The following is a 26,297-nucleotide window of genomic DNA, read 5'->3' as shown; positions in this document are numbered from 1 at the left end:
GGGGCAGAGGAGGACAGTGGTAGCATATCTCGGGGAGGGAGGACAGTGGCAGCATATCTCGGGGGGGGAGGACAGAGTGGCAGCATATCTCGGGGAGGAGGACAGAGTGGCAGCATATCTCGGGGGGGGGGGGACAGAGTGGCAGCATATCTCGGGGGGGGGACAGAGTGGCAGCATGTTTTTTTGGTGCTTTTTTAAAGAAAAAACTTTTTCTTTAAAAAAGCACCAAACTTTTAGGGTGCGGCCTATATACGGGGGCGGCCTATATCCGAGCCAATACGGTATATTTATTTTTTGGAGGCGATGACCGCTCAATGTTCAACAACATAACCAGAACCTAGTAAAGGCCGGCATGTTTCTCTTAAAATCACTGTACCACGTGTGGTTTTATAGACACCGGAGAAAACACAACACACAACAGGCACTGCTCTCCAAGAACACACAGTTACAATAACACACATACAGTTACAATTACAGAATCTTCAGTCACCAATTACTGTAACAAAATCTTCCAAATTCACTTTTATTTTACAAATTGGTTTACACTGTTAATATATATAAAAAAAAATTTAATTGACATATTTTGTTCTTTAATGCAATTACCAATTCATAGATGGGTACCCTTTACCAACAGGTATAGCAAAATATAAGATAACTGTATTTTTCTCTAAAATATACTATACATTTTAAATAACTCATTGGATTGAGTGGTTGAAGCCTATTAAATATTTCCAGTACCTTTTCTTTTTGTTTTTAAACGTTTACCAGCAAATAAAATATCTCAGAACTTAAAAAGCTGCCCGAATCTAATATTTCGAAAGATATGGAATAAAAATCACTATGGCCGACATACCGACTATGTTATATACAACGGGCCAAAGGCGGCACACATCCCGGGGCGTCTATTTACAGCAAACGTTTATAACCACAGAAGTCTGTCGATAAAAATACAGAATCCGTGTGTGATTAGGAACCTCGCCTTGCTGCTAAGAAAGAAACGAAAAATAATGAGAACTGATTTGCTCAAATAGTAACAGAAAACATTATTAAATTATCCAGGCTGTGATTTCAGTGTTTTAATACTAATGTGCAGTCCTGCGCAGCCAGGAGGACGTGGGAAAGTTTATTTAGCCACTTAAATAGTTAAGGAAGAAAAGAGTAAGGAAAAAGCATTCCATATCATCAGAAATACATAGAAACGGAGCGTTGTTAGTAATAGCTGAAGGAGTTTTACTGCAAGTCAGCACATATTCTTCACGCTCCAGTAAAGATACATACACACGTTCACTAAAATTGGCAACTGTTTCCACAAAAAGTACCAAAAACATCAATTTCAAACAGCAAATATCGATTAAAAGTTCATTTATGGCGTGAAATTAGTAGCTTTATTTTCCAGTAACTCCAGTGCCTACATTAGACTTTCGGTATCCGTTGATAAGCATCTGCGCACACACCTCGGTATACGATAACGTCGAGGGAGGAAGAAAAATCAAGTTGGAAACACGTTAAAAATGTTAATGTCCAAATGAAAGTGCAAAAGAAAAAAAAAAAGTCAAGTGGTTTCTTGGTCCACAAATGAAATATAGTGAAAATTGGGTGAGATGGTCGCGCGGCGGCTCTTCCAGGTTTCACGGCTGGTCTCGGCGTCCAAAGATTGTGTTGTATTCCAGTAGAATTAATTCCACTATCTGGTTCTGGTACACAGTGTGAATGGCTATATTACCCGTTTCCTTTTCCGGTTTCAATAAAGTCGGTCCAAAAACAATTGCTAAACTTTGATAAGTCATTCTGTTCTTTCCCCCAGTTTCAACGACGCTAAGGAAGACAAAAAGAATTTTAAAAAAAAATAGTACATACGTAGTTTACTTCTTTACCTCCATGCAACACTAAGAAATTGAATCAGAGGAAGATGAGAACCATTACATTCTACTAGTCTATTTATTCTCCAAGACCTTAAAAACTTGATTTGATCCTTCGGCTTTCCGTATGTCCCGTATACCCTGGAGTGAGTGTATGTTAGCATATGGTGTTAGGGAGCGGGTGTTTGTGAATGGTGTTAGAGTGAGTTTGTGTGTTCATTTATTCATATAGATGCATAGTGAAGGTTAGGGTAATTTTAAAAGGTTTGACACGATATAGCTTATTGGGGGTGCCCAACAATCCTCCACCCAGGAGGAACCCATAGGTTCTTGTTGGCCACCAGGTGTGCATCCGGGGTTACAGAGAAAAATCAATTCTGATGAAAAACGGTTAAAGTTGGGCAATAAAGCAATGGTATTACATTGGTTGTGGAGGTGACAGCACATACTTGCACCAGGATCACCCTTTAAACATAAACCCGTTTCAGATATGATGCAGAAGTTATAACACTTCATAAAAAGAATATCGATTTCTGTTTTCACAAGGAATGAGTATTGATTATAACACCCCATAAATGAATTGAACCCTAACTCTAGCTGAAATCTGTCTATACAAGTTCAATATCATACATGGTTACTTCCAAAAAACACCTTTTTTTGATGAGCAGAATAAACCTGCCTGCCTAACTACAAAACTTCCAGGGAACTCAATGACATTTCTATTTGTGTTTCAATCCATTACACTTACTGCTTGAGATGCTTGAAAAGTGCCTGCATTGTGTCTTGGTTTGGCTTTGGCAACTGCTTAATTAAATCTTTGACTGCTTGGACACGGAGTTTGGGCTCTTGCTCTAAAAAAAGAAGATACTTGGCATGAATGATGTCTGTAAACACACAGTACAGAATAAGTACAGGACGGACCACCTTTGTTTGATTCCAGGTATATAGCGCCCTCGTGTGGCAACATTTATAACTGCCGGTGTCAGGAGGTTCATTCAACACCTTGGGGTTTATTCCGGATGGAGTTTGCAGGAGAGTTGAGATTTCAGCTCCCTGAATTAACCTAGGCTAACTTATCTGCAAGAAAGCATATGACGACCCTGCATAATGTATAGTTCTATGAGTCAGGTGACTTTCTCTGGGTCAGACCTCATCTAGGTGTTTGTGTAGGCGAGGAGTTGGAGACCACACACCCAGAAGGATATTGACATTTCAGAGAAAGTTCAAAGGAGTGCAACCGAAATGGTGAATAGAATGGATGATAAAAAAAACAAACAAACCCCATCAAGGCTCTGAATATTTACAGCTCGTATAGTACTTTAATAAGCATTATTCTATGGCGGGAGTGTCGGGGATACTGAAGTGAAACCAGGCAGACAAAACTCTTCTACACAGTCTCCTAACAAACCCCGGTATAGTAATTTGAAGACACTGTGGTGCTAGTTTACAAAAAAAAAAAAAAAAAAAAGTTTGTGGACAAAAACAACAACGTTCTAAAGTAACCTAAAAGAACCCAAATGCGAGTACACATGCAGAACAAAGCATGTTAAGTAAACTTGTACTTACTGATCGCATCTACAAAGTCATTAAAATAATTGTAGGTGAATAGTGGTTCTGGCAGTTCTCTGAAGAACATCTTTAACGCTCCAGTGATTACATGAATATCTTCCCATTTGCTGTCATTCAAGTCTAACTTTTCATCTGTAAAATAAATGTAAAGAACAAAAATATTGCAAATAGGTATTAAAAACGAGGAGGATTCTGAATATTACGGACTAAAGGTTAGGAGGTACTTAGGGACAGAGTCATCGAGGACCAACTGCCATGTCTGAATAGCAAACAGTCAATCGTTGTTTAAGAATATATTGTTTAAATCCAGTCTTTTTGCATTTACCCCACTAGACACCATTCCGGCCAATGTAACCAGAGAGGAGATAAAAGCCGTACAATGTAAGAACGCAAACAACCTTCCTCTGTGGAAGAACTCACCGTGCGTCACGGCAAATCTCAGCTTCTGTATCACGGCAAGATTTCCACTAACTCTGTATAAGCCATCAACTTGCAGTCCTACCGCAAAACAGAGCAACGTATAAAAATAGATACATGTTTCTTTACAGAATGAACACGTGCGTGTACGACGGAAAAAAAATAGAGTTTACACCTTTTTGTTGCGCAAGGGGCTGAAATCCCACCAGCAAGAAAATCTGACTGGCATTTTCTGGCAATTCAGCCGACATTATATTAAACCGCATATCGTGTTCCGCCATCTTTCAGCAACAAGTTCACGTTAATAGTCATTGAGGACTAAACTGCAGCCAAAGTATTACAAAGTATTACATACCGTGTTCTTCCACGTGGTCAATGCACAGCTTGACAAAGTTTGGCACTGCGGTGTTCTCTCTCTGACAAAGACTCGCGAGACTAGAGCCAAACACAGGGTCTGCAAACACAACATAAATAGTTAACATTCGATAAGAAGCTGCGAGATATAAAATGATCCTAAGGGGCATCGTGTACCCAGTTTGCTGAGAACCAAGACCCCCTCATAGAGCGGTGCTGGGTACACGTCCCCCTAGGTCTTGTTACAGGCCGTTAGATGATAATGGAAGTTCTTTTCTACAGATAATGGCTCTTGTACGGTTCATCAAAAAGCCGGGTGCCGCTTAATACATAAAGCACTAAATAAAGACTCAAGGCTGGTACCTTTTGCCCATTATATATACCACGTGGAAAGTCACTTCTAACAGCAACACACCTTTGTGTAATGATTACCTTTTACACACCAAAAAGCGCGGCAGAGATTTGCCGTTTAGCTTTAAAGGGTCCATATATTTTAAAAATAACTTTCTAGTGAATGCCGCCATCATAAAAAAAAAAAAAAGTTTCAGAATACTTTAAGGCGATTGTCACAGTCTGGTCGCTCTAAGAACGGGAAATAAATTAGAACTACCAGAGAGGCCGTAGTTCTTAAAAAGTTTAGCGTATGTTTAAAACACATCTTAATTCACTCCTCTGAAGCACGGATTAGAAGTATAAATATATATATTTTAAATTTTCAGCCATTAGACCAATATTGTTACATTTATGTAACTGGAGATAATTACTCTGCTAGATTGCCGGCGTTGTGAGGCGTGTGAATGACGTGACTGCAAAACAAGGAAGAACCTTGACCCTTTAGAAGCCACGTACGTAACGGATCGAGTTACCGAAGCTCAAAGTTTGCCTTCCGCAGACAGGATGGAGAGTTCCGGAACTTTTGGTTTCATTGAAAGGCGCAGTAAATGAAGAAATATCGTAGTGTAATCATCAACACGATTTAATGACTAAATACAGGACGGATGTCTCAACGTATATTTGCACAATAAAACGAGTAATTAAAACCATGATGTGGCTTACAGAATAAAAAGGGGGGTTCTCACCACATTTAAATAAATAACGCAATGTAAAAAAATGGTGAAGTAGAACAGCCTACAAGTAAAAGTTTTTAGTAGTTTTGCTACTAAACGGAAGGAATTAACTTGAGGCCTGTTGGTTTTCCCAAATCTGATATTTTACAAAGAAACCTACCTTGCCCACGGACCAAGTAAAGCTTATGGCTTTGGGGCAGGTTCAAAAAAATATGGAGCTGAACCAAAAACCCTGTACGTGCAAATTCTATGTTTTATGTAAAATACAATTCTAGGTGCAACACGTGGAAAGACGTTCTGAGACGCGTGGCTTTCAAACGAAGCCGCTCCGAAGCCAAGGCGTCTCAAGAAAATTACCTTTAATGTAACCTTTCTCTCGCACAGCTTGCAAAGTCGGCCGTCGAGTCAGAAACTTCTTTAGTTTCGTTTTGGTCTTCTTCTGCTCTGAATTATCGATGCTGCCCGAAGGTTTAATCGCTTAAGAAGAAAATACATGAGCTACAATGAATATACATTCTGCGTAGATTTATTACAGATCCTACACGTTATACGAAGGAACTTAAACACCGTGCATATAGTTACTTGGAGACAAGCAGCATTTTATACATTTAACTAACATCAGAAAAACATTATTCATTACATGGAAAGATATCTGACACAAGAGCAACTTGGAGTGAATTTAGAAGGAATTAAGGTATTTATTCACTAAATGATGAGTTTGAAGGAGAGTTGTCATTTCAAACAACTGGCTGCGTATAATGGAGGGCAAACTACGGTGAGCTTGAAACTTCAGCTTTGCTGTAAACATTCACCTTATTGTATAAACCCCAACATGTTCATAATATGGAACCTGACTTTAACCAGAGAGGAGCATCCCCCGAAATTCTGCAATATTGGATTTCCACTATGAACAGAGGTTACTTTGTAAAGGATTTTTATGTTTCCATGCAAAAAATGTACACTAGAAATATACATTCCCGACACATCGCCGACTACATACACCGAGCGCCCGAGAGCAACTAGCACTGCGGAAGCTTCGTTCCATTGCTCTTAAAGGGAAATAGATTAAGTTGTAATTAAGGGATGTGTATTGAGATTATATAATGTGCATGACGTGGACTCACATCGGTTTTTCTTAGAATCTCGGTCATGCTCCTTCTCCTTGTCATGCTTTTCTTTGCCGTGTTTCTCTACTGGGGAATCGGGCACATTCTCCTCGCTCGCTTCATCCGGCTCTCCTACCTGAAGACAAAAAGGGGGGGACATCAACAAACAAAATAGTAAATTATCGCAGTTGGCGGATGAGGATTTCTGCTAGAAGCCTGTTTTGCTTTGACGGGGTTATAAAAAGGAGCCGCTAAGCAAGGATGCCGGATCCCACCTAAAAGCACAATTCATGCATGTAACTCTTTCTGTGCCACAGAAGCGGAGACCAGCCCCAGCGATCCACGCTCTATAAAGGAGCCAATCGCAAAAGAACATGTATAGACTAGACTAGAACAGTGCTATTCCAGAAATCAATATTCAGAACGAATACGCACGCTATAGCTATTCAGAATCACAAGCATTAAACAGTCATTACACTTTTACATTTATTTTTGCTTTATTAAGGAAAGAAAGGCAATTTCTATGCTCTCGGTTTTTATATGCAATTATTGTTAACATAGCCAGCATGTCAAGGCCTGGCCACTTAATCAGCTTTCAAATGAGATAAATTATCCTCTATTGCTCCATCAGCTGAGAGCTTCCATGTAGTCAACGGTTTAGTCTCATTGTGAGAAGCGCAGAATCGCTTAAACAGGAGTTAAGATATTCTGCACTTATTATAAGTGTCTGAGAAAATCAGCGCCGAGCACTTATTTATACGCCGATAGACCAGCGGTCACAGGCAACAAATCTTCTATCTTATAATAGCGCAAATTTCTGAAGGGCACTCGAAATAATCTTCTTCCACATAAAACATTCAAATATATTTTGAGTTTAGTGGCCGATTAGGGGAAAATGTATTTACATTGATGCCCAAAACACCGTAGAACGTAGAGACGTTGTGGATCTGTCCAGTTACTTTAAACCAGAACACGTAACGTACCGGAATGCCTATTGTGTTGCAAAGCGCCGTGTACCATTCTTTGATCAAGCCATCGTTGTCAGATTGTAACAGCAGATCCGTCCCCGTGTGGGTTTTCAACTGTTAACAAAAACGCTTAGATTTATTTACAATAATCGTGTTTATGTGACCCAGCACAGGGCTGGAGCTTCAAATGAGGCATGCAGCCCGGTATCAGACGCCTCATACAGGAGATTGTGTGCGGCAACTGAGAACCCCGACCCCCCCCCCCCCAGCAACATCGGATATCCACAAAATGTCAAATATTTTTGATCAAATTTAATTTTTACTTCAATATATTTAAACACTTTTTTTTTTTCATGAAATTAAGGATTTCCAGGATCAAAGTTTTCATGCCTACCCTCAAAATATATATATTTTCGTTATGTACTTTAGGTGTTCCTTGTGCGTAATAACAATCATCGGCACTGATGCGTTACCTGCGTCTGGTTAATTCTTACCTCTAGGACATTCTTTTTACTGGATTTATCCTTCCCAGCCCACTCCAGAGACGCTCCTTTTAGGTCAACTGTAAATTCCGGTTTGGACTGGTTACCACCAAACTTCTAGATATAAAGGGGAAAGGTTCATTAAAAACGATATAATAAAAAAAGCCCTACAGACTCCATTTCTAAACCCAAAATCCAATATAGAAGAGTAAACCTGCGCTGTCTGCACATTACATTACATGAACGACCGGCATCACAGAGTATTAGCGTGTCTATGTGACTATGGATGTTATTTCTTCACTTTTTTTTTCCTAATTATTAAAAAAACCGCTATAGAGTAAAAAATTGGCGCGGCGAGGGAACGGCCAGACTATGTGCAGAGTTCAGAAGACATTTGTTATAACGGATACTCAGGGCACGTCAAATCCACATGCATGAGCTTATGGATTGATTAATTGTTATTAGATTGTATTAGTCAGCGATAACAAACCGGGATCATCAACAGAATGAAAAGCGATGAAAATGAAGACTGAGAGAAGTTCGATAAAATCCCACGGGTCTGACTAATTGGAACATAGAAAGCAAGCGGAGTTGGATGGCGCACTCCTCACACAACATCTTACAAAGCATTTAACTAGCAGGCCAACAAAGAGTGCCTTCCAATAGTCCCGTAACAATCCCGGGGAAGCATTTCATAATGAAAACTATTTAATATTTACTAATCGTTTGCATGGGATCGCCCGAGCATTAATCCAGAAACGGTAAAGACAAAAGGGTAGAAGATCAACAAGGACCCAAGTAACCGCGGCTCCTGCACTTGATGAGAATCAAGAATCAGGGCGGCACTAAAGTTTTTGCTTGCGTTGCCGGGGGACGGCATTTTCACCGGACCGTACTACCGAAAACGCTCTGCGGTCTTCTGATCCGGTCTTCCTGACACCCTAGAAAAGGTAAAAATGCTAGACCCCGATTATACGCCGCTTTAAAGATTTAAATCATGGGGGAAAAAATTCTGCTGTTGGAACTCACAGGATCTTTTAACTCTTTCGATCCAGTAACGTATTATTTGAAGGCAGCAGCGCTCTGGCAAACGCAGTTTAAACGGACAGTGTTTGTGAGTAATTCCGCATTACGTCACATCAATACACACACCTGATGGGTGTCTTAAAACGTTAGAAATGCTACATATAATTATAAGAGTAGAGCATAATTCTGATTTAACCGATTTCCCTTTTTCCTGCCTTGTTTTTGGAAAAGGAGAAATAAAATGGCTCCATCAGAGAGCGGTACATCAAAAAGATTTAGCAGAATGCCTTAAAAATACTTTTGCTCAAAGTCTGCTTAACTAATCACTGAAACGGGAAAATGAGGAATACATTCGCATATGCCGGGAGCTCAAGTTTCTCCAGGAACACAACTGATATTTCCGGCCAAAACTTCCCACCGGTTAACTATTTTAGAGACCGATATATGAGGAACGCTTGGAGTACGCCCTCAAATATATACAGAGCACGAAGATATATATATATATATATATATATATAATTTATTTATCTTTTGAAAGGCAACAGATATACCGGTAATTGTGATATTATCTTTAATTCCATAATCTGTTACAAGTTTATTTAATATGGCTACATTGACATTCATGGTTCTCGTTCTGAGCCCAGAAGGGCAGGCTGCTTGCGCATGTTGGTTAGCTGGGGGTAGTTATCAGTCTTTGGCCCACCCCTGCTACAAATAAAACAATAAATAAAGCCAGAACGTTCGGGGGGGGGGGGATTACTTTTTAAATGTTACTGAAGAATTGGTTCTTTTTCAGTGTGAAGACTTACAAAAGTCACCATTCACAGGGATGTCATTTAATCAAAAATGGACAAATAACTTTAGGGGGGGGGATTCCGAAAAGGAACCGGAACAGCAGCTTCGATAACGTACACATAGGGAGGGTTCGTATCACCGGTGATGATTATTTTTATCAGTAAGCGGCACTACGTTGGTTATTTGTACCGAGCTATACGACGCAGGGTTTGAGATCAGCTTTAAAAGCTTGTTTTAGTAAAGCCTGGTTAGGACGGCACACAAAATGTTTAGTGGAGTGAGTGCGAGGCGTGCAGAAAGGACACATACGCTGACGGGAGACACCGGACCAGGGTTTACAGAGGTCACAGCGGGCCAGCAATGGGAAGGTTTGTTCCAGGCAGACAGCAGCGACAGGAGCAGCACAGGGATCGAACAACGTGAGCAGAGAGACTTCATATGGAAATGGAAGAAAACAATGCAAAGCTTACACAAGACGACAAACACGCGATATATAAAGCAGACAGGTCGATAAACATGATATAGCGCGCGCTCCGTGCAGGGAGACTTTGGGGGTTTTCATCTTTAGGTCATCAGGTGCAAGCAGTAAATTCAAATCCAGAGAGCAAGATATACTAGACTAGAATTCTACAGACCAAAGTAAATAAAAGCAAAATGTGATCTGCATGAGTGTGTTTGTCCATCTGCAGGCCCGTGGGCCGCGTACCCCCAATCATCGGTTAAAAAGGTTTCCTGTACTCCATCATTGTCCAACAATCTAGACTGGGGCTCCACAGCCTGTTGGACAATGATGTTCAAAAAAGGGGTATAATACATTTAAATTATTATTATTATTTACTTAATGAGGGACATCCTAGCAAGATTGTGATCTATAAAGAAAAATGCAACAATATATGTAATCATACACATTCAGGGCTTTCCATTTATTGATCAGAGCCGGTCAAGATCATCCTTTTTTCATTCTCCCTTTCAGCTAATCTTTTTTGTTATTTCTTCTAACTTTGCCCTTGTCTCTCATACTGTTCCATCAACTCACCAAGAGTCACACACGTGATTCAGGTGAAGAACAATGAGATGCAATGGCGTCTAGCTTTATATATATTATGATGCATCCATTTATATTATATTTTTGCATAATAAAATGTGTAAATGTCAGAAAACCACGAAGACATGGGAGAAAGAAAAAAAACTTGTGAACAATGTATTTATTGTGTACAAACCAGCACATCCAATGGAGGATTAATAATTGGCCAAAAGGGAAGCTTGCCTATGGGGGGCTTTAGTATGTGGGACCCCTGCCCTAGTCTGTCATGGAATCGCAAAAACATAGGATAAACCAGCCTGATTGAGCTAGAAAAGCACGTTGGCTACAAGAGATTATTCTTATAATATATTGGAGGTGGTCCATTCATAACCGACCCCGACACATACACATTAAACGAAGATGTTACGTTATAATCAGGACATGCAGAACTCTAAAATAAAATGCTATTGTGTTCTAAATCAATGAAATCCTTACATCGACTTTGCCTTTGTAGCAAACGAGTTTTTGAGAACAGTTGGCCCATAAAATATTTAACTGGCATGTATTAAAGAACAGACCTTTCTAGCCCGCCAGTTATCTCCACAAGAACTACAAACCACCCCCCTCTACGAAAACGCAGCGGGAAAAGAGTGAAACGCTATTAAAAAACATATATATATATATTATATATATATATAATGCGGCTGTCTTACCCAGCTGGCCCCGGTGGTCTGTAACAATAACGAGGAGCTTTGCAGCACAGCCCAAGATGAAGTCCAGTTCTTCCTGCAAACACAATAAACATCTCAATAACCGGCCGAGAAATGAAGAATGCGAGCGTCTCACACGTGTATACATTACGGATTACAGATCACGATTGATCATTGAAGAGACAGCACTTGCCTAAGTTTCTTCCCATTCTCTGTGATTTTGGTTACGTTTAATACACCGTACTTTTCTTGATCCTGCAAAAGACGCGACAGATTACATGCTGCGGATGCTGAAAGGAAGTGCAGCACTTTGAACGGGGGGTATTAATATTCTTAGGGTCTACTGCGAGTCTAGAGGAAAACAAAATCTGGTCCGGTCGTTGCTGAACTCGATCCCTAAACACAGCGCGTGGTTTTAACATCCGCTTTCCACTACGTGGAAAAGAGTTAAAAACGGGCAAGAATAAAAAGACAGAAGCTCTACCGCAACCCATCCTTAACAGGACGTCTCGGAGCTGGCAAGGGTTGCCTTTTCTCTCTTTAGTACGTCTGATCTTATAAGGATGAAGCTCTCCCTCTTCCATTTGAAGCTCCTTTATTACGGCCCCCATAGGTGTCGGGGTGCATATGGGACCGCCGGGGAGAAAGCACTGGGAACTTGCAAAATACACCCCATACAACCAAAAAAGCAATGTTTCTGAGTAAAATATTTTTTTTATCCTAATAAAGCTGAAAGGGTATCACGGCTCCTTTAACTAATAAAGAGTCATCTCTGGAAGCCCCGTCCGATGCATTAATGCGAAGCAGTGCAGAGAATGTGGGTCACATATTAAAATATGATGAATGTTAATACCTAACAGGGCTAAAATAGCACAGAACAATGGGGAGGGATAAGTGGATCGGTTCACATATTGCTCATTGTGGATTCTGATGCTATAGATAAGGAGAGATATAAAGTTGGCATGCGGATTGGTCACATAACAGCGTTAATAAAACCAACACAAGTCATCCGCTGCGGTTTACTAACAGTGGAAAGGTGCTTTGGAGATGAAGGCGACGTCTCGATGTCAGGGAAGATGGGTTTAGAGGCAGTCGTGGAGTCCTGTGAATTGAGAACAGATTTACACGTTTAGAGAAAATTCAGGTTTCAGGGATCCCAAAGACAGCTTCCAGATGCATCATTGGGAGCGAGGGAATGAACGTATTAGTCTGGATTGGAATTCAAGCTGTGATATATGCAAAGCAAAAAAACAGATAAATTACACAAAAGATGAATCCACCCATGAGATACGGCCCTGAAAAAGGAACCCTGTATAGATACACGGGACGTGGTTACGGCTCCCTTCCCTCTCGATGTCAGCAGATCCTCGATAAGTTAAAAACACGTTCGCATCTCCCTCTCCTTTACGGTTTAGAAGTATCGTGACCTCTACAGGGCAAATGAATTTGAGAGCAGATAAGGAAGCATTCGGCCCATCGAACCTGCCCGTTATACTCTGCCTATCGCCTGTATTCCTTTGCAGTAACGCCGCTGTGTTTGCTGGAACCGGCCCTTAAATAAGCAGGAATTTCATGAAAAGTCCGGGACGGATAGTTAATGATTTCACGGAAACGACAGCAGTGCAAGAAACAATTACAACTCGCCATAGATTGTAAGCTCACGAGAGCAGGGCCTGTTAATGCTGTCACCAATTGAAATCGTCCGTTAAATATTTTCACTGCTGCCTATTGAAACAGCGCTACGGAATGTGTCGGTGCTATAAAAGTAAATGTAATCCCTTATCCTTGTAAAATCTATCCATGAACGCTCGGAAGATCCCTAGAGAACACGTTCCTTATTCAGAGAGTATCTCATGTTGGGAAATTCGGTGGGAAGGAAATCATCGCACTGTTAATATTTCAAAAGCAAATTAAAAATGTTACTTTTTGTTAAAAAATAAAATTAAAAGTAACTCCAATCAAACCAGATCACTTCAAACGCAAGAACACAAATCTTTATATATTTTCTGATGAAACTTCTGCCCATGACGCAGGACCACAATTCTCTATTCTTTTGGGGTTTCATCAGAAAATAGATAAAATATCAACTGTCAAGTATAGCGCTGGTCCATTAATAACATATACCTCAAAATGGTTTTATATGTTATTGAAACAACTCCCAGCAGTTCCTTAAAGACCCCAACTCCCCCCCCACTTAAAAAAAAACTGCAACAGGCAAATTAATCCAAGAAAAGAGATTTTCTGATAATAACAGACAACGGTGAATGTGACCTTCTCCTTATCACACCTCAAACTGTAGGTTATGCTTTTTAGGCATGAGGGGAAATAAATTATCCACTATAATATATGCTAGAAAATGTTTGGGGTTCAGTCAATAAAGAAGGAGCTTGCAACCCGGTGAAGAGTTATAAAGGACCAACCTTGGCGAGAAGGGCTGTGCCGACCCTGCGTAATGAATAGATGAAAGGGTGAAGAGACTTTCAAAGCATCTCCCTGATTTCACTATGCATTATACAGGGCCCAACACGATGTACTGGGAAATCGGTGCGCTGAAACGACACTCCTCCTGCAAACTCCCGCTTTAGTGAATAAACCCCTTTTGGCTCGCTGAACTCAAGCTCCACGCCAAGCTGGAAGGCCGTGAACGATATATCTATTCAGAGATAAGTCTCCCTCCCAGTACACCTCATCGATCTGTTATTATGAATCCTTTTCTTGTCGGTGACAGGCAGACGTTGTCAGATTCGCTGAAATAAGGATTTGCGGAAGGCCGATCTGTCTCGGCGAGCGAGCGGCTCGTATACTAACTTTTTCTGAATAAGGTGGAATCAAATAACCGGGATTAGGTACGGCGTACGCGGAGGAATTGCGCTTTTGCTTGAAACGTGACTGTAAAAATACAATACGTACCCGTTAACGGCTTTAACATGAAACGCGCACAAATTACACAGGAAAGCGGTATTTCACCCTTTCAGTGCCAGCGGGGCATATAAACTACTCAATGCACAAAGGGTCAGGGGAACTGTGTAATTTAAGCACAATTGGGGCTTGTCCACTAAATGACTTCACTTAGTCGCCACAAGTTAAAAAAAAGAAATGATGTAATAGATTTAAATATTCTACCCAAGGCTTGTACGGCCTTTTAAATTGGAGTTGGGTAAACATTAGACCATTAATATGCTTAACGAAATTAACTACTGGTGGATCTATTGGTACTTAAAAATGGATTCATTGGAGAAAACGAACATCCTTGGCGGTGAAAACCAAATTTAAGACTTGTTCGGTCCATCTAGTCCGCCATTTTGTTTTATCTACCATGATATTCTATGTTAAATTCTATGTAAGCGAAAGGGTCCAGTTAGGAGTTTGGGATCAGCGTGACTATAGGGAAGGACATTCGGTGCGGCCTTAGGTTTTGGAAGGACAATCACTGGAAAGCCTAGGGCCGTCATGACGAGTGAATCTCTACGCACCTTGTCATTGGAATCTAGAAGATATGTGCTGTGTCTCCACTTCGTCAAAACGATGGGTTCTTGAAGCTTTCTATCAAGACTCCGGCTTTTTGTGATCTCTCTCTGAGGCTGTAGCAATGCGTTATACTGCAGAGGGGGGTAAAGTTACAAAAACGGTAAATTTAGAAAAGCCCTTTATATACGGCTGGAAGGCAATTAATAATAAGGCGGCGGCAGTCATTCCATGTCTAGAAGTGCAAAGCATACAGAAGAGCAATAACCCATATACACATTACTCAACACCCACACTACCTGCGCTCGGTCACATTAGCACAACAAATTATGGATTATGTACCCAATGCAACCTTTATCAACTTCCGATGCGGCTTTCAGGTAAGAGAAGCTATTGCGATTTCCCCAGAATGCGGCTAAAATAATTTGCCGCTTGGGAATACATTTGTTTATTGACCGCTTTAAAACGATTCCTTCAAAGAAACAGTGAAAGAACGACTAAAACCTCCCTTTCCACGTTACCAGTAACAGATTTTAATCAGACAGATACAGGTAGCCTTAATAGTAACATCTAAGCCAATTAAACCGGCACGCGCTTCACTGGCCCGATCAGAGGTATCGCAGCCGGGAACTGACCCCGCCGCTCAAAATATTAACCCCTTAATAGCCAACCACAAAGATTATTTTGTAGTGACTTGCCAACGGTGCTAACAGAGTGGTTCTAATGACACCCCTTATGAAAAGACGCATACGCTTTGCTAAGATTTTATATTTCGTATTCATGTAGGGATTTAAACTACAATATACTAGCAAGAAAAGCAGCAGTGCTCAGATATCATTCAATAAGAGTTGCATATGGAAAGATCAGCTCCAGACTGCGTGACCCTGAAAATCCGCCCCTTCATCCTGAGACGGGAGTAAAAAAAAACCCGTGTTTTAGAGTAAAGACATCAGCGTTCCCAGAAATAGCCATAAATCATTATACGATTCACACCGGAATGTACGAGTTTCAGCAACAAGTTCCGCATCTCCTTTAATAGCGTTATATTACTATATAGCGTCATCCTTCCTTTGTGTCGCTCGCACAGTAACACGTGTCACAAACATTAACAGGAAACGCTCGTAACAAAGCAAAGCATTCATTCCAAAGAGAATAAATCATCTTTTATTACCTTTGGCAACTCCCACTCCGAGCGCAGTCCATCCGCGCTGTAATAATACGGTCTACCTTGTTCATCCACATGTTTTATCCACTGCAACAAGAAACGCTCATATATATTAACTGTGCGGACACACAAGTGTACAGATAAATTGCATCGCTTTGTTTTTGCGCATGTGAACTACTTCAGATCCCGCGAATATAATATTTTAATATTTAAACATTTCTTATAAATCGTATACATAACAGGGCTTATATTACCCACTTTCTAATTTTGAAAAAACAGAACCGCGATGAAGCAAAAAAAAAATAAAATAAAATGTAAAAAAGGCGAAGAAAAAAAACCCTACATTTTCCAGAAACAATGAAACGCCAGGATAATCTACTCATTAGCGCACCAATAAACACACAGGAGGATTAAAAGGAAGACGTAACTACGCGCACGTAGAAAGATTTGCACTTAAATCCTTCTAATCTTTTAGCCCCGATCTCAAGTTACATCACTGCAGACTAACTTACAACTCATAGCCTTCACATCATACTTCTGACAATTTAAAAACACGGCCACGCCGAGCAACAGTTGGATACGTGGCTGGCCAAGTCGATTACTTTTGGTAACGTTAAGGCATACAACCCTCTTATATGTTCAAACCCTGCTCAAATGAGCTTACAATCTAGAAAAAAAATAAAAATAATTAATATATATATATATATATATATATATATATATATATATATATATCTTTCACACTATGTTATTGTGGGGACAAGAGAGGTGTTGAAAAGCCTCATCTATAGCGCACACATACACATTCGCCTCCGTATACCTTTTCATTAGTTTGATCATTGATAAAGAAGGTATGCCCATGTTGATCCAGTTCTTCTGACCAGCCCCTCGGAGGAGACCCACACTGACTATCAGACTGGTTGTCAAAAGTGCTGTGGGAATGTTCTTCTGACGGAATTTGCTAGAAAGAGAGAGTTTGAAAAGAGCGATTATGCAAAGAAAGGGTTTGATCGAAGCCAGCAAAGAATCGTCGTTACAAAGATAATTATACAGGAATAGAACAGAAGAGAATAAGAACGAGTCACTGAGAGCGCATGTGCAGGGAGGCGCGACTAGAGACCGAACATTCACAAAGTGATCCCGCTTAAAACGAAGCCACGTTTCCATAATCCTGCGGGGATGAGCCTTGTGTATGTAATGACATGCCCGGCACACACACACACGATTATTTAATGTCACTGTCCCACCATATAAAACGTCCAAGACCTCAGAAGCTCCATCTCCAGATGCCAGGAAGAGACCTCAGAGGCTCCTCTCTGTTTTAAAAGTGACAGCTACCCAAGTTTGAAGCTGTTGACATACGCATGGGATGATTGTGTTTGATGAGAGAGATCAGCAGAGGGAGAGCAGAACGCAAACATTGCCATAACCTGCCGAGCAGACGCAGCGTGCGACCATCAACCGCAGCGCACCGTGGCAGGCTTCTCGCTGCTCTCGCTCACGGCCCCTGGTTTTGCTTGTAACAGATATGAAAAATCGGGTTAATATTGCCTCTTATCAGCTGAGGGTCTCTCCGTGCAGAGGTTTTAGGAGGTTTAGTTGCCCTGTTTTTACGTGGAAGACGGGCCGCAAGAACGCGGCTATCAGAAGTGCCTTGGGGCAAAGACACAGGCGGCTTGGCTGGCAGATGGCAACCCTGCTGGAGTATCTATATATACACAAATAAAATATTCATGACGGAGCGCTCACAGACCCGTCTACAGAGGGCAAACACTTTTACTTATAGAGATATCCAACTTTGCCCTTCAAATCGCGCACACACTGCAAATATTAACGTGCCGATAACTTCGCTGATGGTCACAGTTCTATTAATAAATATAAGCAGAATGGAAATGTTTGTCTCTGTGAACCAATAGCACATATAACACTGCGTAATAAACACGGCAATGACAATGTACGGCATTCTATATAAAGGAAAATTATATGTATGCGTACCACCCCCTCCGCGGTCCTATTTTCATGTCACTTTTGGTGGCTTAAAGCCCATGTGCGAGGTTGAGGACTCTCTGAGTATACCGTACGTGTGCTTTGGTGAGAAGGACGTGAAGAAAGCCCTGCTTTCAAGGGGACACTTGGCTATCGTGTGCTTTAAACTGTCCCTTTAACTGACCCATGCCGTCAACTTAATTTAAGTCAATTGCCCCACAGCCGGCACTTCCAAAAGAAAACGGACATTTGTAAACAGTAATTTTAGTTCAGTGCTGCGCAGATATTTAATAACACGGTTACCAGTTTATATGTCTCCAAATATTCCACCTGCTAAGATTACAATCTGCCATCGTGAATCCTGCGGCTGTGCGGTGAAACGGGCGACGTGAAGTACCCGGCAGGTCTCGTAGCGTGCATCATGTCACCCCGATACATGCCTCGCGGCACCCGCTACACCGGATTCATGAGGCCAGCCCTGCAAAAGCCTAGGTGTGGGTTCTAGTGGCTGCTGTGGTGATCCGGCGCATGTCAAGTCCTGCCCAGCATATACCTTTCCAAGATGTATTTTGCCCCACCGAAGCACAATTTCATTTTAACGGATACATTTAATTGAAGGACACGGAGACAGCCGTGACGCAGGTATACACGCGCACACACACACACACCACTGCTGGAGAACAACGGGACACAGACAGCGGGAACGGTTTGGTCCATACCTCGTGATCCACTTGATTAAAGGATTCCCCCCGATTTGGTTCTTTTGTGCCACGAGGCGGCTTCCACGTTCTTTCTTGCGTCGCTTTATTAAAGTAGTAAAAACGGCCAGTGTTATCTCTATGGGTCTCCCAGTCCCCGGACACCTGGACCGGCGGGGCGCTCGGGTGAGGGGGGAGAGCAGATTGAGAGATTTTCAGTTCTTGTAAGTTTGCGTACACGGGAGAATCTGATCTCGCAGGTGCAGGAGAAACGGAAAACTGAAGAAACGGAAAAGAAGAAGAAAGGAGGTTATAAGCCACAGCCGGTTTCGGATTACGCCGTTTAGGCCACATATTCTGGATATGTGGCCAAAATTTCCAAAAAAGTATAATGGAAACTTGATTATGATTAATTTTACTATGTAGACAATATAACCCAGATCTGTTATCAAGAAGGAAGAAAACCACTTTAAAGTATAATTTATAACATATAGAAACATAAGGTAGACGAGGGTTCATTAGGAACAGAAACCCAAAAGTGTTCAAAGTAGTAAAATTACTTAAAAAGAACAGGCAGCCACAAGTAGGAAGAAGATTTAAACGGTAAAAGAAAACCAAGAGTATTAAGATGAGACCATCACCCGCTCAACTTAATACATTATCCCCTTGAGGTGTGTCTCCATGCGCAGACAAGGGTGGATTTAAATTCTTACACTCCATTAACATTACTGTCCAATAGTTTGGGGTCACCATTTTCATGGAAATGAAGTAAATTTCTAGCTGTAACATAATTGCAAAAGGGTTTTATAACTATCAGTTAGCCTTTCAAACCTAAACTTGGATCAGCAAACACAGTGTGCCATCAGAACACAGGAGTGATGGGAGTGATAAAGGGCCATCGGAACACAGAAGTGATGGGAGTGATAAAGGGCCATCGGAACACAGGAGTGATGGGAGTGATAAAGGGCCATCGGAACACAGGAGTGATGGGAGTGATAAAGGGCCATCGGAACACAGGAGTGATGGGAGTGATAAAGGGCCATTGGAACACAGGAGTGATGGGAGTGATAAGGGGCCTCTGTGCGCCTATGAGGATATTCCATTAAAAATCAACCGTGTCCAGCTACAATAGTCATTTACAATATTAAACCCCGTCTGTGCTGGATTTCTGATCCATTTCATGTTATTTTAATGGACAACATTTTCAAGTGAACAATAGTGTATATAATATTAATAAACTTCATTTGACCACGGCGTTCTAAATCAGAACACACATTAAAAAACACTTTTTTTTTTTTTTTAAATGACAAAATAAAACATCCCAGCCATCGTAATCCAGCAGGTGTCACCACAGAACATTTTATTCCAAGCATTAAGAAGAGCCTCACTTAAACACTTTCTATGCAACAATCCACGTGGACGACGTTTCAACAGAACATGAATACTTTACTTGAATCAATAAAGCAGGAGAGTAAATACCGAATAGAGTTTCAGGCAGATCGGATTGCAGTTCCAGAAGCCGGTCATTACATTTATTTATAGAGCGGATTCCGCAGCACTATCACAATAGCAAGACGGTGAAAATGAACAATAACATTAAAATATATAAATATACAACCCGACTATAAGATTAAACATGTTAAGGCGTGCTGGTACAGAAGGGGGACGAGTTCTTGCTTTAACAGTCACTTCAGGTTTCAACAAACGGATTTAACTTTACATCGAGGCAGACCAAGCGGTCGGTAACGGTCGCGTTCGGTGTATATTTCATTTTGGTCTTCACGAGTTAGTACCTTTCTCTGGACAACAGACCACCCGTACTGGGAAACACGCACAACATAGAAGCTCTTGAAATATAGTAGGGTTTTGGTTTAATATAGCCACAGTAGAGCCCATTTATAAGAAGCTATTATGTTTTCTGAAGAAGCCTCCTTACGGCCCCAACGTGCTCCAGGGTTGGGCACTGATAGAACATAGACCACCACCAGAGTCTTCTTTGAAAAGCTCCTATACTGCAGGTTTTCCTCCTATACTGTCATTTTTTCTAATTACTTAACATGACTGGTCCAATGGGAATGAAATAATCGATTACACTAACCAAGTTGTTTCAATTATTTTTTTTTTATCACAAATCTTACAATTGGCCAGAGACCCAAAGGAACATCGAGGACGTTACACGGTCTTGGTCAATGAATCGGTGGCACTTCACCATATCACGGTAGATGTCTATCTTTAGAGGCTGGTGTTGGGATGAGGGTTAGGCGCTCCTATAAACACAATCTATTTCTTAGTTATAACCACAAAGAAGCAGTGTTTGCATTTCACTATATTGTTAAACTGAATCCCCACCAAACAAACACAGAAGAAGGCATTTAGATCAGCAAGCTGTCCGTTTGATGAAGGAGACATGAAGAATCGGGTAAAAGCACACATTTATTTTCTTAATGGAAAAAACGTGGCAGAGAGGCATGAGCGGTGAGGTCTTTTTTGTTTTTTTGCTTGGTTTACGGTTACCTTCCAACAGTTTTTAGGACAATAATAGTAAATTTGCGGTAGATAAAAGTAAAGTGAATTTCCTGGAAAACTTCCAATCTTTGCCACTTAAAATGGAAACAGCTGGTTTGACGTTTGCTTTGAAAATGCTCTATAAAAACACCTAGTCTTAGAAAAGGTGGATGAAGTTACACAGATTTAGACAACGACAATACAGCCAAATAGGACGCGTGCCCCTGTGGTCTTAGAGACCCCCATATGTAACAGATATTGTATCATGTGCAATCAATTAAATGCGCAATCACTGGCTCGATAAACGGCCGATATCGGCATCATGTATCAAACTGTAGAGAAAATGCTGTTAAGTCTTTAAGGCCAGCGCTGAGGTCTGCACGGCATTTCCAGCCATTTCTGCACTACTACCCCTAATCTACCCCTCCAGATCGGGTAAGCTTGCGGTTCTGTTGGCCAGCATTTTGCCGATGTGCCAGATCACGGCTCCAATCCATCCTCAACATTGCAGCTAGACTAATCTTTCCCTGTCACCGTTCCTCATCCGCTGCTCCTCTGTGCCAGTCCCTCCATACCAGCCAGACACAAATTCAAACGTCTCATCCTGACCTACAGAGACCCTAATAACTCCGCACCCCCTATAGCTCTACTCTCACATCCACTCCTAACCGCCCTCTTCATTCTCCTTGTGACCTACGTCTCTTCTCCCATCATTACCTCTTCAGACCTCCTCCCTCGTACGTGGCTCTCAAAAGCTCTCTGAAACCCCCCCTTTCCTCCTAACACCCTCAACCAGCATCCTAATCAATCTGAACGACCAACAACCTTCACAGATCATCCAGACTCGATCAACTCATCCCCATCCAAGTCACCCTCTCCTTCACTTCCCCCTCATCCACCGACTAGATTGTAAGCTCACAAGAACAGGGGCCTCTTCTGCTTTTTGTTCCAGTTTGTTATTGTATGTGGTAAATTACAATAATTGTAACAGCGCCATGGAATCTGCTGGCGCTATATAAATAAAATGTAATAGCCAGTCCAGGCCTGGTACAATCAACTTTCCGCACCCCTTACATATGACCCTAGAAACTCAAAACGGATACATCATGTGCCACAAATATAGAAGACAGAATCCCAACTTGTTTTACACATTTTCCTAAAAAATTGCATCCCATCCATTAAAAAAAATTAGTTTTGCTTCAGCCTATTTACATTTTTATTACACTTTTGCATCGATCCTTCACAAAAGACGTAGAGAAAGAGAACACTTCCCAACCGGAACACTCCGAGAATAGTTTGGGAACGCGAAGTAACCGGGCCGTGCTGCGTAACGATTAACAAATAAACCCGCCGCCGGCTGCTACAGCGGAGATAGCAGGAAGCACATTTTAGTTTTGTGCTGAGAAAGCAGCATTCGGTAATCTGGAGCTTTGCCATTAATTATAACAAACACCTCCCGTCCCACAGCGCCCAAATATAATTACAAATCAGCATTTACAGGACTGGTGTTAGAGATTTATCACCGTGATACATATGTGCACTAGAAAAAAAAAAAATGTAAAAAAATAAATAAAAAAGGAATTTACCACAAAAAAAAAAAGACCAAAGAAAAAAGAAAAATTATAAAAAGAAAATATTAATAAACCAAAGAGTAGTTATACCGGTGTTATATGTGGACCAAATGCAATACGAGATTAATTGAGATAAAACCCTTACTCATATTACTGGAGTAGTTTTAAAAAGCTTGAATATATTTTTTATGAAAAACTCTTAATACAAATTAAAAAAAGGGGTTACGTGTTGTATGAATAAATCTCTACATTAAGGACTCAGAAGCTGGAAACTCATTAAAACCTTGGCCACATGAACTAATATTCCATTAGTGTTCCAATGCTGGGTGCTGTGATGGCAGGCACGTCAAGAACGTTTAGAAATGGACTTATTTGGGACACATTCAATCAAAAATAGAACTACCTTAAAGCAACACACACACACATATATACATATATATATATACACACACACACACATATACATACATACACACACACTGTAGGAGACGTATACTACAACTCAGTCTGTACTTCACAACTGGTTGCCCTGATGTCTCCTGTAGATGTTTCTCTTGCACGGTACGGCTGCACTGATGCCCCACAAAAACGGAGCACAATATCATTGCCCACCATGCTTCACACGAATGTTTTAAAACATGTTCCATGCAGACGCACCAACAAACAATTCATATTAAAGTAATATATATATATATATTTTTTTCTTTAAATATATGACATAGAAGAAGCTGCAGTGTTTTGGGGGCACTGACAGCTAAATCATTAGCAGGAACACGCTCCCACTGAGATAAATTGGGGCATTTTCTGGGCATTTACACACAGGGGTGACATTAGACCTTCCTCCGCTTGCTGAGCCCGTGCTGGAGCCGACTGGCACTGAGTACACAGATGGAAGCAGAAGATATGTTCTGCGGAATCCCTCCACGCATGCGCAAATGGGACACAACAGCACTTTCAAGGGGACACTCAGCCATCACACGCATTAAAGCGCATATGATTCCAATACAACACAATTGTTTCTATTCATATCGATTACCTAGATTAATATCCAAACGTGGCAAACCAGAAGCGTTCCCTCAGCATTCAAAGCGTATCCAGGGGAGAATATTTAGGAGAGAATGGTTTAAAGGGGGGGGGCGCATTCGATGATACCCAGCTAAGAACAAAGCACAGGCTGACCTTCCGCAGGAACAAAACCCGAACACAGAAAATGATATTTTTAAAAGGCCTTTGTCAACAAATTCTGAAATGGTCAAAAATATGTTTTGTCTGACATTTAATGTGCTGACTTTACTTATAAATCAGGAAGTACTCCGAGTCAGCAGGCTGTTTAATTCAAAAACTGTTTTTATGTTTTATTAGGTTAACCGACAACATTGTTACTTTTCGTCAAACCGTTAAACTACTGACCTTCCGTGGAGCAGATGACAAAAAAACTACAGCACTGGGAGGAAACTTATGACATCACATTCATGGATAAAAAAAAAACCTTGACATCACAGCACATGGTAATTAAGGTTCGAAAATTAATCCTAAATTCACCAAGTCCAACCCTGCTACCTGTGCTTTTGATACAAAAGGCAAAAACGAACAAAAACAACACCAAAAAAAAACAAACAAGTAAGCTTTTTTCGGATTTTGTCACTTACAGAAAAAAAAGTCCTTCTTGACTCCAAAAGGCAATCTGATTTCTCCTTGGATATTGATGTTTATTCTATCCTTTATAGCCCTGTACGTTCTGCTTTTTACCCTCTTTGAAGGCAACGATTGTATTTGATAGCACCACCTGCCTTGGCAGTGAATTCCGTACCTTTATTGCCCTCACTGTAAAGAATCCCTTCCTTTGTTGTGTACGAAATCTTCACTCTGTATCAAAGGGCGACCTTTTCTCCATTTTAATTAAAGGTTCAGTCCAGCCGCTCATAGGATAGCCGAGTGTTTGTTTTCCAGTCTCGCTGTGACGTATTTGCAGTACTATGTATTCATATATGAATTTTATTTATCACGCAACATGTTTTACGATAACCCAATAAAAATAAACTCGCCTGGGCCGTAATCATATTTTGGATGACACTCTAGCCATCATATACATTTTAACGCAGAGCGATCCCATTACATTTATGTGGCGTTCCCTTTGATTCTGCAGAATCCCCCCCCCCCGTATGCATCGGCTTCTTTGCCAGATCTCCCACCATGAGATATACTTATCACCGGTCAACTTCAGTGCTGCCACGGCAAACACGTGCGGACCACCAAGAAGCGGGAAGATGCAGCACTGCAGCTTCTGCCTAAGGTAAGATTAATTTATTTAAAGTACTTCTAAATGGTTGGATGCTCACCAAGAATAAAACCTGCTGCAGGCGAGAAGCAGCCGCAGGGTAACGCGGCATCTCCGTACCGCACGCTGCAGTTATACACCAAATCTAATTTTTACCCAAATCTTTAAGCATCGGAAACGCCGCCAAATCTCATTTAAAAGTCTCTAAGCAACAGAAAACAAAAAATATTTAACACTGAAAGCTTTGTTCGGCCACGAAGTCTGCCTCAGTACACGCGATTCACAGAAACGCAATCAGTAGTCAAGCATTTAATGGTCTTTATTTTAAATGTGGGATTAAAAGCGTCGCCTCGAGTGCTTCCCAATTATACAGAGCAAACTAAAATATTTACCGACCACCCGAGAGGAACGAATTGGGTACTTTGCCCAGTACAGGGGGCATCTCGTTACGCCCCTTACAGAATACGAGTCCGCGTGAAGACAGCAATCCAGCGGCCAAGCTTCGATTATTCAAGTATCACGCCCTCACTAAACAGGAGCTAAAAAGAGTGACTAATGGGTTATATAAAGAAAGCAAACAATAAGAATGGAACTTGATCCTTTCAATCAACACTTTCAACCATGCAAGAACTCTGCCAGTGCGCTGCCATACGCCTATACATAGATCCTGAGCTCCTTGGAGACAGGGACGTCTTTAAATGAAACCGTGACGGAAGGGGTTAACATAGCAAGTGTGCATGAGATGGGCATAAGGCTCAGGGGAAAAGAGGCAGACGAGATGGGCTGAAGGGGTCTTATCTGTGTCAGGTTCTATGTTTCTATATATTTTTAATGCCGGTTTCAGCAAATCTCTCTTTTAGAGTCTATTCGCTATTCTCATGAAGACATTGATTTTAAACCCTAATACTGCACCGTATGAGCTGCCACAGAATGGACACGCAACACGTGAAACAGCACAAAACGTAAAGAAGTCCTTTTGGTAGAAAGTTTGTACCATAACATGGAGTGGAACAGTACAGTTGCTACAGCGATTAGAACCCTTTCCCTCATCGTATGGAGTTACGAATCTCTCTTGGAACTGGATGGCACCCCTTATGACGTCATAGTGACATTACTATTCACTGCCGCTGATTACAGAGTGATCAGGAAGCAGGGCTCCATTGCCTTTCACTGCTGATCGCAGTACCTGGGGTCAGCCTGCAGGTGAAGCTGTCAGAGCTCTAAGGAGGGAATAGAGAGACCCTCTGGGAAC

The 26,297-nt window shown here is 41.2% G+C and overlaps 1 protein-coding gene and 1 non-coding gene across 13 annotated transcripts in view; both read right to left on the bottom strand.

Annotated features, from left to right (window-relative positions):
* Window positions 1-493: 493 nt before the first annotated feature.
* The window catches only part of ARHGAP12 (Rho GTPase activating protein 12), a 41,724-nt gene continuing 15,920 nt past the window's right edge, over window positions 494-26,297 (bottom strand). The window contains exons 3-20 of one of the 12 annotated variants that reach the window (XM_053466530.1): window positions 18,713-18,970; window positions 16,828-16,968; window positions 16,014-16,094; window positions 14,851-14,976; window positions 14,186-14,266; window positions 12,405-12,479; window positions 11,567-11,632; window positions 11,381-11,449; window positions 9,953-10,075; window positions 7,835-7,939; window positions 7,356-7,454; window positions 6,391-6,508; window positions 5,624-5,743; window positions 4,201-4,299; window positions 3,849-3,926; window positions 3,426-3,560; window positions 2,608-2,710; window positions 494-1,815 (exon numbers count right to left, since the gene is read on the bottom strand). In XM_053466530.1, coding sequence (XP_053322505.1) covers window positions 1,629-1,815; window positions 2,608-2,710; window positions 3,426-3,560; window positions 3,849-3,926; window positions 4,201-4,299; window positions 5,624-5,743; window positions 6,391-6,508; window positions 7,356-7,454; window positions 7,835-7,939; window positions 9,953-10,075; window positions 11,381-11,449; window positions 11,567-11,632; window positions 12,405-12,479; window positions 14,186-14,266; window positions 14,851-14,976; window positions 16,014-16,094; window positions 16,828-16,968; window positions 18,713-18,970 — 2,064 coding nt within the window. In that variant the 3' untranslated portion in view covers window positions 494-1,628. The remainder of the gene's footprint in view (window positions 1,816-2,607; window positions 2,711-3,425; window positions 3,561-3,848; window positions 3,927-4,200; window positions 4,300-5,623; window positions 5,744-6,390; window positions 6,509-7,355; window positions 7,455-7,834; window positions 7,940-9,952; window positions 10,076-11,380; window positions 11,450-11,566; window positions 11,633-12,404; window positions 12,480-14,185; window positions 14,267-14,850; window positions 14,977-16,013; window positions 16,095-16,827; window positions 16,969-18,712; window positions 18,971-26,297) is intronic. The other 11 variants (XM_053466532.1, XM_053466533.1, XM_053466531.1 and 8 more) reach the window with 11 other exon arrangements.
* Window positions 23,245-23,386, bottom strand: LOC128498574 (small nucleolar RNA U109). Its single transcript, XR_008354787.1, has one exon. It is a non-coding gene; the product is annotated as a small nucleolar RNA U109 (small nucleolar RNA).

This window comes from Spea bombifrons, chromosome 5 (assembly GCF_027358695.1).
Source record: "Spea bombifrons isolate aSpeBom1 chromosome 5, aSpeBom1.2.pri, whole genome shotgun sequence".
Taxonomy (NCBI): Eukaryota; Metazoa; Chordata; class Amphibia; order Anura; family Pelobatidae; genus Spea; species Spea bombifrons.
The sequence above is the reverse complement of the archived record's forward strand: the minus strand, read 5'-3'. Positions and strand labels throughout refer to the sequence as shown.